This window comes from Hemiscyllium ocellatum, chromosome 46 (genome assembly GCF_020745735.1).
Source record: "Hemiscyllium ocellatum isolate sHemOce1 chromosome 46, sHemOce1.pat.X.cur, whole genome shotgun sequence".
Lineage (NCBI taxonomy): Eukaryota > Metazoa > Chordata > Chondrichthyes > Orectolobiformes > Hemiscylliidae > Hemiscyllium > Hemiscyllium ocellatum.
Window position 1 is genome coordinate 2,523,550 of NC_083446.1, and position 12,279 is coordinate 2,535,828.

The window sequence follows — 12,279 nt, forward strand, 5'->3', positions numbered from 1 at the left end:
CCTCAGCACTGACCCTCCGACAGTGCCCACTCCCTCAGCACTGACCCTCCCATAGTGCCCTCTCCCTCAGCCCTGACCCTCCGACAGTGCTCACACCCTCAGCACTGACCCTCCGACAGTGCCCACTCCCTCAGCCTTGACCCTCCGACAGTGCTCACACCCTCAGCACTGACCCTCCGACAGTGCCCACTCCCTCAGCACTGTCCCTCCGACAGTGCCCACTCCCTCAGCCCTGACCCTCTGACAGTGCCCACTCCCTCAGCCCTGACCCTCCGACAGTGCCCACTCCCTCAGCCCTGACCCTCCGACAGTGCCCACTCCCTCAGCACTGACCCTCCGACAGTGCCCACTCCCTCAGCACTGACCCTCCGACAGTGCCCACTCCCTCAGCACTGACCCTCCGACAGTGCCCACACCCTCAGCACTGACCCTCTGACAGTGCCCACTCCCTCAGCACTGACCCTCCGACAGTGCCCACTCCCTCAGCACTGACCCTCTGACAGTGCCCACTCCCTCAGCACTGACCCTCTGACAGTGCCCACTCCCTCAGCACTGACCCTCTGACAGTGCCCACTCCCTCAGCACTGACCCTCCTCCCTGCTCCCATTGCGGTGGATCTCCCTCTGCTCCCTTTCAAAGGGTCAGGGTCTCCTTCCTAAAGTGCAGGGCGTTTAATTGGACAGAGTCCTCCCTTCTGAGGATTCGTGAAAGGGTTTCGGGACAAGTTGGGATCCGAGGCGGCACGGTGGCTCAGTGGTTAGCACTGCTGCCTCACAGCGCCAGGGACCCGGGTTCAATTCCCGCCTCAGGCGACTGACTGTGTGGGGTTTGCACATTCTCCCCGTGTCTGCGTGGGCTTCCTTCCCACAGTCCAAAGATGTACAGGTTAGGGTGGAGTGGCCATGGGAAATTAGATTAGATTACAGTGTGGCAACAGGCCCTTCAGCCCAACAAGTCCACACCAACCCGCCGAAGCGCAACCCACCCATACCCCTACATTTACCCCTTACCTAACACTACGGGAAATTTAGCATGGCCAATTCACCTGACCCACACATCTTTGGACTGTGGGAGGAAACCGGAGCACCCGGAGGAAACCCACGCAGACACGGGGAGAACGTGCAAACTCCACACAGTCAGTCGCCTGAGGCGGGAATGGAATCTGGGTCTCTGGCGCTGTGAGGCAGCAGTGCTAACCACCGTGCCACCGAGCCGCCCAACAATTGTCCCATAGTGCCCAGGGATGTGCAGGTTAGGGTGGATTGGCCATGGGAAATTGTCCCGTAGTGTTAGATAAGTGGTAGATGTGGGGGTATGGGTGGGTTGCGGGTCAGTGTGGACCCGTTGTAAGTAATCTAATCTGAGGGAGGGTCACCCCGACCTGGAACGCTCCCTCGGTTCCCCTTCCCCAGGGAGCTACCTGGTTTGTTCTATTGTTCCTCGCGGCCCTGGGTATCTCAGTGAGCAGGCAGGAGGCTGGGGGAACACAGCAAGCCAGGCAGCATCGGGAGGTCAGTGTTTTGGGGGGTAATCCTCCTCCCTCTCTGCCCGGCTTGAATTGATTGCCACGTGGACCGAGGTGCGGGTGGAAAGCTTTGGCTCGCTGTGTTTTTCCAGCCTCCTGTTTGTATCCCCACCCGTGCCGTCCGTCAATGACTTCCAGGTCAGTGCTGCCCAGTGCGGGCACCTCCCCGTCCGGCCACCCCCGCGGGGTGAAGATGGGGTGGAGGGTCACCCCTCTGTGTCCCTTTCTCTGTCCGTTCTGGATTTGCCGGTCATGTGCAGGTCGAGTGGTCCGTGTGGAAACTGACCCAACCAGTCCGAGCTGACCCTAACCCCAAACTAAACTGCCTGCTCCTGGTCCACCTCCCTCCAACCCTTTCCTATCCAGGTCCTTATCCGAATGTTGGAGCTGTCCCCACACCCACCACTCCCTCAGGAAGTTCATTCCACACACGAACCCCGCCCCTCGGTGAAAGACGTTGGCTGTTATGTTTTTCTTAAATCTTTCCCCTCTCACCTTAAAAACGTATCTTGAACTCCCCCCCCCCTCGTAGGGAACAGACACCTCCCATCAGCCCCCTCCATGCCCCTCATGATTTTATAAACCTCTACAAGGTCACGTCTCAACGCTCCAGGGAAAACATCTCAAACTCACTTTACAACTCCAACCTTCCACACCCTCTTCCGAGCGATCTCCAAGGTGGCAGTGTCGGCACTGACGTGTGAGGGGAGATTGCCCAGCTTGGGATTGTTTCCACCAGCGTTCAGACCAGTGAGGGAGAGCGAGGGAATCTCATAGAGAGGGCTGGACAGGTAGAGGGAGGGGGTTCCAGGTCGGGGGTCCGTCCAGAACCAGGGGTCACAGTCGGAGGGGGTGGGCCATTTAGGATGGAAATGTGGACGTATTTAGATTAGACTTACAGTGTGGAAACAGGCCCTTCGGCCCAACAAGTCCACACCAACCCGCCGAAGCGCAACCCACCCATACCCCTACATTTACCCCTTACCTAACACTACGGGCAATTTAGCATGGCCAATTCACCTGACCCACACATCTTTGGACTGTGGGAGGAAACTGGAGCACCCGGAGGAAACCCACGCAGACACGGGGAGAACGTGCAAACTCCATACAGTCAGTCGCCTGAGGCGGGAATTGAACCCGGGTCTCAGGCGCTGTGAGGCAGCAGTGCTAACCACTGTGCCACCGTGCCGCCCATCATTTCTTCACCCAGAGCGTGGTGAGCTTGTGGAGCTCATTACCACACGGAGTGGTTTGGGCTAAATCGTTGAATGTGTTCAAGAAGCAGTTAGCTATAGCACTCTGGGCGAATGGGGTCAAAGGTTGTGGGGAAAAGGCAGGATGAGACGATTGAGTTGGATGGTCGGCCATGATGGTGATGGATGGTAGAACAGGATGGTGATGGATGGTCGGCCATGATGGTGATGGATGGTCGGCCATGATGGTGATGGATGGTCAGCCATGATGGTGATGGATGGTCGGCTATGATGGTGATGGATGGTCAGCCATGATGGTGATGGATGGTCGGCCATGATGGAGATGGATGGTCAGCCATGATGGTGATGGATGGTCGGCTATGATGGTGATGGATGGTCGGCCATGATGGTGATGGATGGTCAGCCATGATGGTGATGGATGGTCAGCCATGATGGTGATGGATGGTCAGTCATGATGGCGATGGATGGTGAGACAGGATGGCGATGGATGGTCAGCCATGATGGTGATGGATGGTCGGCTATGATGGTGATGGATGGTCGGCCATGATGGTGATGGATGGTCAGCTATGATGGTGATGGATGGTCAGCTATGATGGTGATGGATGGTCGGCTATGATGGTGATGGATGGTCGGCCATGATGGTGATGGATGGTCAGCTATGATGGTGATGGATGGTCGGCCATGATGGTGATGGATGGTGAGACAGGATGGTGATGGATGGTCAGCCATGATGTTGATGGATGGTCGGCCATGATGGTGATGGATGGTGGGGCAGGATGGTGATGGATGGTCAGCTATGATGGTGATGGATGGTCGGCCATGATGGTGATAGATGGTCGGCCATGATGGTGATGGATGGTGAGACAGGATGGTGATGGATGGTCAGCCATGATGTTGATGGATGGTCAGCCATGATGGTGATGGATGGTGGGGCAGGATGGTGATGGATGGTCAGTCATGATGGTGATGGATGGTCGGCCATGATGGTGATAGATGGTCGGCCATGATGGTGATGGATGGTGGGGCGGGATGGCGATGGATGGTGGGGCAGGATGGTGATGGATGGTCGGCCATGATGGTGATGGATGGTCAGCCATGATGGTAATGGACGGTAAGGCAGGATGGTCAGCCATGATTGTGATGGATGGTGGGGCAGGATGGTGATGGATGGTGGGGCAGGATGGTGATGGATGGTGGGGCAGGATGGTGATAGATGGTCGGCCATGATGGTGCTGGATGGTCGGCCATGATGGTGATGGATGGTGGGGCGGGATGGCGATGGATGGTCGACCATGATGGTGATGGGTGGTCGGCAATGATGGTGATGGATGGTGGGGCGGGATGGTGATGGATGGTCAGCCATGATGGTGATGGATGGTCAGCCATGATGGTGATGGATAGTCGGCCATAATGATGATGGATGGTCGGCCATGATGGTGATGGATGGTGGGACTGGATGGTGATGGATGGTCAGCCATGATGGTGATGGATGGTCGGCCATGATGGTGATGGATGGTGGGGCGGGATGGTGATGGATGGTCAGCCATGATGGTGATGGATGGTCAGCCATGATGGTGATGGATAGTCGGCCATAATGATGATGGATGGTGGGGCAGGATGGTGATGGATGGTCGGCCATGATGGTGATGGATGGTGGGACTGGATGGTGATGGATGGTCAGCCATGATGTTGATGGATGGTCAGCCATGATGGTGATGGATGGTGGGGCAGGATGGTGATGGATGGTCAGTCATGATGGTGATGGATGGTCGGCCATGATGGTGATAGATGGTCGGCCATGATGGTGATGGATGGTGGGGCGGGATGGCGATGGATGGTGGGGCAGGATGGTGATGGATGGTCGGCCATGATGGTGATGGATGGTCAGCCATGATGGTAATGGACGGTAAGGCAGGATGGTCAGCCATGATTGTGATGGATGGTGGGGCAGGATGGTGATGGATGGTGGGGCAGGATGGTGATGGATGGTGGGGCAGGATGGTGATAGATGGTCGGCCATGATGGTGCTGGATGGTCGGCCATGATGGTGATGGATGGTGGGGCGGGATGGCGATGGATGGTCGACCATGATGGTGATGGGTGGTCGGCAATGATGGTGATGGATGGTGGGGCGGGATGGTGATGGATGGTCAGCCATGATGGTGATGGATGGTCAGCCATGATGGTGATGGATAGTCGGCCATAATGATGATGGATGGTCGGCCATGATGGTGATGGATGGTGGGACTGGATGGTGATGGATGGTCAGCCATGATGGTGATGGATGGTCGGCCATGATGGTGATGGATGGTGGGGCGGGATGGTGATGGATGGTCAGCCATGATGGTGATGGATGGTCAGCCATGATGGTGATGGATAGTCGGCCATAATGATGATGGATGGTGGGGCAGGATGGTGATGGATGGTCGGCCATGATGGTGATGGATGGTGGGACTGGATGGTGATGGATGGTCGGCCATGATGGTGATGGATGGTGGGGCAGGATGGTGATGGATGGTGGGGCAGGATGGTGATGGATGGTCAGCCATGATGGTGATGGATGGTCGGCCATGATGGTGATGGATGGTGGGGCAGGATGGTGATGGATGGTGGGGCAGGATGGTGATGGATGGTCAGCCATGATGGTGATGGATGGTCGGCCATGATGGTGATGGATGGTCAGCCATGATGGTGATGGATGGTCGGCCATGATGGTGATGGGGGGTGAGGCAGATGGTGATGGATGGTCAGCCATGATGGTGATGGATGGTCGGCCATGATGGTGATGGGGGGTGAGGCAGATGGTGATGGATGGTCGGCCATGATGGTGATGGATGATGCGGCAGGATGGTGATGGATGGTCGGCCATGATGGTGATGGATGGTGGGACTGGATGGTGATGGGTGGTGAGGCAGGATGGTGATGGATGGTCGGCCATGATGGTGATGGATGGTGGGACTGGATGGTGATGGATTGTCGGCCATGATGGTGATGGATAGTCAGCCATGATGGTGATGGATGGTCGGCCATGATGGTGATGGATGGTCGGCCATGATGGTGATGGATGGTCGGCCATGATGGTGATGGATAGTCAGCCATGATGGTGATGGATGGTCGGCCATGATGGAGATGGATGGTCAGCCATGATGGTGATGGATGGTCAGCCATGATGGTGATGGATGGTCAGCCATGATGGTGTTGGATAGTCAGCCATGATGGTGATGGATGGTCGGCCATGATGGTGATGGATAGTCAGCCATGATGGTGATGGATGGTCAGCCATGATGGTGATGGATGGTCAGCCATGATGGTGATGGATGGTCGGCCATGATGGTGATGGATGATGCGGCAGGATGGTGATGGATGGTCGGCCATGATGGTGATGGATGGTCGGCCATGATGGTGATGGATGGTGGGACTGGATGGTGATGGATGGTCGGCCATGATGGTGATGGATGGTCAGCCATGATGGTGATGGATGGTCGGCCATGATGGTGATGGATGGTCAGCCATGATGGTGATGGATAGTCAGCCATGATGGTGATGGATGGTCGGCCATGATGGTGATGGATAGTCAGCCATGATGGTGATGGATAGTCAGCCATGATGGTGATGGATGGTCGGCCATGATGGAGATGGATGGTCAGCCATGATGGTGATGGATAGTCAGCCATGATGGTGATGGATAGTCAGCCATGATGGAAATGGATGGTCGGCCATGATGGTGATGGATAGTGGGGCGGAATGGCGATGGATGGTCGACCATGATGGTGATGAATGGTGGGGCAGGATGATGATGGATGGTGGGACAGGATGGTGATGGATGGTCAGCCATAATGATGATGGATGGTCGGCCATGATGGTGATGGATGGTGGGGCGGGATGGCGATGGATGGTCGACCATGATGGTGATGGATGGTCGGCCATGATTGTGATGGATGGTGGGGCAGGATGGTGATGGATGGTCGGCCATGATGGTGATGGATGGTCGGCCATGATGGTGATGGATGGTCGGCCATGATTGTGATGGATGGTGGGGCAGGATGGTGATGGATGGTCGGCCATTATGGTGATGGATGGTCGGCCATGATGGTGATGGATGGTGGGGCAGGATGGTGATGGATGGTGGGGCAGGATGGTGATGGATGGTGGGGCAGGATGGTGATGGATGGTCAGCCATGATGGTTATGGATGGTGGGGCAGGATGGTGATGGATGGTCGGCCATGATGGTGATGGGTGGTGAGGCAGGATGGTGATGGATGGACGACCATGATGGTGATGGATGGTGGGGCAGGATGGAAGGGTCAAATGGCCTCCTCCTACCTGTATCTGTGTGTGTGTGTGTGTGTGTGTGTGTGTGTGTGTACCAACGTCTCTCTAACCTGAGCTGCTACACCCCTCCCAGGTGGTTACTACCTCACCAGCCTGTACGCCAGTATGTTCGAACTCCAGAACTTCCACGTCCATCGGGTTATGGGTGGCATCAGCAACGAGGTCAGACACTCCCTCAAACAGTGGCACCACCGAAGGAAGACCAACGAACCCATGCCATCCATCAACGACTTCCAGGTCAGTGCCACCCAGCGTGGGCACCTCCCTGTCCGGTCACTCCCGTGGGGTGAAAGGTCACCCCTCCGCGCACCTTTGAGAGCCATCCGCGGGGGGGTGGGAAACCGGCCCATCGTGTCTGTACTAGCACTTTAACTGGGCGTCATCTGGGGCCTGCTAACCCATATCCCTGCAGACCAGTTCCCCCCACAATGCCCCTCTCCGATGCCTCGATTCCCTGTCCCCCGACATTCCCAGGCAGTGTATTCCGAACCCATTAGAGAGGATCCTGTTCGCCCATCTGGCTGCTCTTTCTTCAATTCGTTCACGGGATGAGAGTGTCTCTGGCCAGTGCCAGCGTTTATTGCCCATCCCTAATTGCCCCAAGGGCAGTTAGAGTCTGTGGGTGGGTTGGGCCCCGACCAGGTAAGGATGGAAGATGTGCTTCCCTTACGGACATCGGAGAAACTGATGGGTATCTCCTGACAATGGTTTCACGGTCACCACGAAACACCTACTTCCAGTTTGCAATGTGGGTTCAATCCCCACACCAGCTGAGGGGATCATGAAGGACTCTCCTGCACAATCTCTCCCCCTCACGTGTCCTCTCTGTCTCTCTGTCTCTCTCTCTCCCTCCCCCTCGCGCGCTCTCTCTCTCTCTCTCTCTCACTTGCTCTCTCTCTCTTTCTCAATTACTCTCTCTCACTTGCTCTCTCTCTCACTCTCACTTGCTCTCTCTCTCACTTGCTCTCTCTCTCTCTCACTTGCTCTCTCTATCACTCTCTCTCTCACTTGCTCTCTCTCTCACTTGCTCTCTCTCTCTCTCACTTGCTCTCTCTATCACTCTCTCTCTCACTTGCTCTCTCTCTCTCACTTGCTCTCTCTCTCTCACTCACTCTCTCTCACTTGCTCTCTCTTTCTCTCTCACTTGCTCTCTCTCTCTCACTCGCTCTCTCTATCTTACTTGCTCTCACTCTCTCACTTGCTCTCTCTCTCTTTCTCAATTACTCTCTCTCTCTCTCACTTGCTCTCTCACTCACTTGCTCTCTCTCTCTCTCTCACTTGCTCTCTCTCTTTCTCAATTACTCTCTCACTCTCTCTCTCTCTCTCTCACTTGCTCTCTCTCTCTCTCTCTCACTTGCTCTCTCTCTTTCTCAATTACTCTCACTCTCTCTCTCTCTCTCACTTGCTCTCTCTCTCTCTCTCACTTGCTCTCTCTCTCTCTCTCACTCACACTTGCTCTCTCTCTCTCTCACTCACTCTGTAATGAGGTCTGGAGTCATGTTGGTGTTGGACTGGGGTGTACAAAGTTTAAAAATCACACCACACCAGGTTAGAGTCCAACAGGTTTATTTGGAAGCTCCAGTTTTCCGAATGTTGCTGACGACACACCCAACTGATGAGGGAGCAGCATTCCGGAAGTTAATGTTCCCAAATGACCCTGTTGGACTGTTACTGTGTAGGTTAGGGCGGGATTGGCCGTGGAAATTGTCCCATAGTGCCCAGGGATGTGCAGGTTAGGGTGGGATTGGCCATGGGGAATTGTCCCATAGTGCCCAGGGATGTGCAGGTTAGGGTGGATTGGCCATGGAAATTGTCCCATAGTGCCCAGGGATGTGCAGGTTAGGGTGGATTGGCCGTGGAAATTGTCCCATAGTGCCCAGGGATGTGCAGGTTAGGGTGGATTGGCCGTGGAAATTGTCCCATAGTGCCCAGGGATGTGCAGGTTAGGGTGGATTGGCCGTGGAAATTGTCCCATAGTGCCCAGGGATGTGCAGGTTAGGGTGGATTGGCCGTGGAAATTGTCCCATAGTGCCCAGGGATGTGCAGGTTAGGGTGGGATTGGCCATGGGGAATTGTCCCATAGTGCCCAGGGATGTGCAGGTTAGGGTGGATTGGCCATGGAAATTGTCCCATAGTGCCCAGGGATGTGCAGGTTAGGGTGGATTGGCCGTGGAAATTGTCCCATAGTGCCCAGGGATGTGCAGGTTAGGGTGGATTGGCCGTGGAAATTGTCCCATAGTGCCCAGGGATGTGCAGGTTAGGGTGGGTTGGCCATGGGAAATTGTCCCATCGTGCCCAGGGATGTGCAGGTTAGGGTGGATTGGCCGTGGGAAATGGCCCCATAGTGGTAGTCAGGGGTAAATAAAGGGAGTGGGTCTGGGTGGGTGACTCTTCGGAGGGTCGGTGTGGACTTGTTGGGCCGAAGGGCCCTATTCCACACTGGAGGGAACCTTATCTAATCGAATTGAAACGTACAGAATATGGAATGACCTGGAGAGAGTAGATGTTGGGAAGATGTTTCCTTTGGTGGGAGAGGCTAGGACCCAAGGGCACACCCTTAGAGTAAGGGGAGAACGGAGGTAAGGGGGAACGTCTTCAGCCAGCGAGTGGGGTATCTATAGAATTCACTGCCACAGAACGCTGGGGAGGCCAGTTCATGGAGTATTTAAGACGGAGGCTCTTGGGAATCAAGGGTTACAGAGAGAAAGCTGGAGAATAGGGTTGAGAAATTTATCAGCCATGATGGAATGCCGGAGCAGATTCCATGGGCTGAATGGCCTCATATCTGCTCCTGTGTCTAATGGATCTCCCTGTTCCTCAGAGCTTGCAAACCCATTGAGTGAGGAATTGTCTTGTTACTTCTTCCATCGCCCTCCCCGCACGTGTGCTGGCTCCCTCTAGATTATTGAACTAGAAGTCATGGCTTTGGGATAAGGGCTAGTAGACGTAAAGTGAGTTGAGGTTGGGAATTGGCGACCCCAAAGTATGGCGGATGCTGGGTGAGTGAGTAAATTTGAGGAGGATGTTTAATTGGCGATGGGCTGAAGCAATAGGGGGTGAATGCAGGGAAATGAGGGTGAGGAGTGTACCAGCCTTGATCAATGGGCTGAATGGCCTATTTCTGCTCCTATATCTTATGAACTTAGGTTAATACCACTGGGGCCATCGCCCTCCCCGCACGTGCCTTGTCGATGGTGGATAGGCCTTTGGGGAGTGCGAGTTGCCGTGGTGACGATTGCTATGGTGCCGGCTCCTGGTCTAACCCGGTCTTCTCCTCCTCTCCTCAGAACTTCCTGCGCGTGGCTTACCATGACCCGGACAATGGCTGCACGGCCAAGACGCTGGTGGTGAGGCCCCAGGAGTCGGTGGAGGACGTGTGCCGACTCTGCGCCCGGAAGTTCAAGGTGCAGAGTCCCGCCGAGCACGGCCTGTTCCTGGTGGTGGACGACGACTGGCGCCTGCTGCCCCCCGACTCTCACCCGCAGCAACTCAAAGCCGGTCTGCAGGCCCGGGAGGCCTCCGGCTGCTACCACTTCGTCTACAAGCCCATCGGCCCGGGGAGATCCATGGTGGGGGCCAGGGCCAAACTCATCCGGGACAACGCCATCGACTTGGGGGGAGATCTTGAGCTGAGGGACAGCACTGGGCCTGACCCTGGTAGCCAGGCCTGAAGAGGTTGGTCAGGCCTGAATCTGGCAGCCAGGCCTGAATGTGGTAACCAGGCCTGAACCTGGTAGCCAGGCCTGAACCTGGTAGCCAGGCCTGAACCTGGTAGCCAGGCCTGAACGTGGTAGCTGGGCCTGAACGTGGTAGCCGGGCCTGAAGAGGGTAGCCAGGCCTGAACGTGGTAGCCGGGCCTGAAGAGGATAGCCAGGCCTGAACGTGGTAGCCGGGCCTGAAGAGGGTAGCCAGGCCTGAACGTGGTAGCCGGGCCTGAAGAGGGCAGCCAGGTCTGAACGTGGTAACCAGGCCTGAAGAGGGAAGCCAGGCCTGAATGTGGTAACCAGGCCTGAAGGGCGGAGCTAGGCCTGAACAGGGCAGTACCAGGCCTGTCTATCTCCATGGCAACTACGAGGCCTGTGTGCGTGTGGGTGTGTGTGTGTACGTTGGCGTGTAGGCTTCTCTTGACCTTTGTCCTCTGCACAGTAACCTCTGAGTATCGGGGAGGTGGGGAGGGATCCTGTGTGGGAGGAGGGGAGAGAACAGCCTGACATAGGCAGGGAAAGGCCTGGCTCCGGAGTCCCAGAGAACTGACCCAATAATGCCATGTCACGCCATGTCCTATCTGTTACAAAGCCGCGTTCTATGACGAGGGGACGGGGAGTCTGTATTTAAACCGTGCGATATACATTGTATCTTAAGATTTATATGATCAATACAACAAGAGCTGGTCTCAAACTTCGTCTGCCTCCTCACTGCTGTTGGGTTTTGGGTCAGAGAAGAAATCTGTTCACCAGCTCCCCGCCCTTCCTCACCCTCCATCAGCAGCGGTTTTGGAGAGGGAGGGGAGAGAGGGGGGCAAGGTTCTCTAGGGTAGCACTGATACCATGTTGGGTGAAGGTCAATTGGAAAGGACGGTGCTGGGTCTTGGCCAAGTGGGCGAGGGGCCAGCTGTTGACACTGAGTGGCACCATGTCGGAGTTTGACCTCACATGATTCGATTTATTTACTGATTGTCATGTGTAGTTTGGTGACAAAGTTCAGTGAACACTGTTGTTCAGTACTTCCACCCTCCAGCCTGGTCTTAAAACACAAAAATGACACAGAACTCAGGAATATAATGGCACCATGCCTCAGTGGTTAGCACTGCTGCCTCCCAGCACCAGGGACCTGGCTTCGATTCCACCGTTGAGCGACTGTGGGGAGTTTGCACATTCTCCCCGTGTCTGCGTGGGTTTCCTCCGGGTGCTCCAGTTTCCTCCCACAGTCCAAAGATGTGCAGGTCAGGGTGGATTGGCCATGGGAAATTGTCCCATAGTATCCAGGGATGTGCAGGTTAGGATGGATTGGCCATGGGGAGTTGTCCCATAGTGTCCAGGGATGTGCAGGCTAGGGTGGATTGGCCATGAGAAATTGTCCCATAGTGCCCAAGGATGTGCAGGTTAGGGTGGACTGGCCATGGGAAATTGTCCCATAGTGCCCAGGGATGTGCAGATTAAGGTGGATTGGCCATGGGAAATTATCCCATAGTGCCCAGGGATGTGCAG

The 12,279-nt window shown here is 55.6% G+C and overlaps 1 protein-coding gene across 1 annotated transcript in view; it reads left to right on the plus strand.

Moving 5' to 3' along the window:
* LOC132836175 (ras and Rab interactor 2-like) overlaps positions 1–11,454 on the plus strand; it is a 39,107-nt gene extending 27,653 nt beyond the window's left edge. The window contains exons 13-14 of the mRNA XM_060855504.1: positions 7,146–7,309; positions 10,360–11,454. Coding sequence (XP_060711487.1) covers positions 7,146–7,309; positions 10,360–10,743 — 548 coding nt within the window. The 3' untranslated portion in view covers positions 10,744–11,454. The remainder of the gene's footprint in view (positions 1–7,145; positions 7,310–10,359) is intronic.
* Positions 11,455–12,279: the final 825 nt, after the last annotated feature.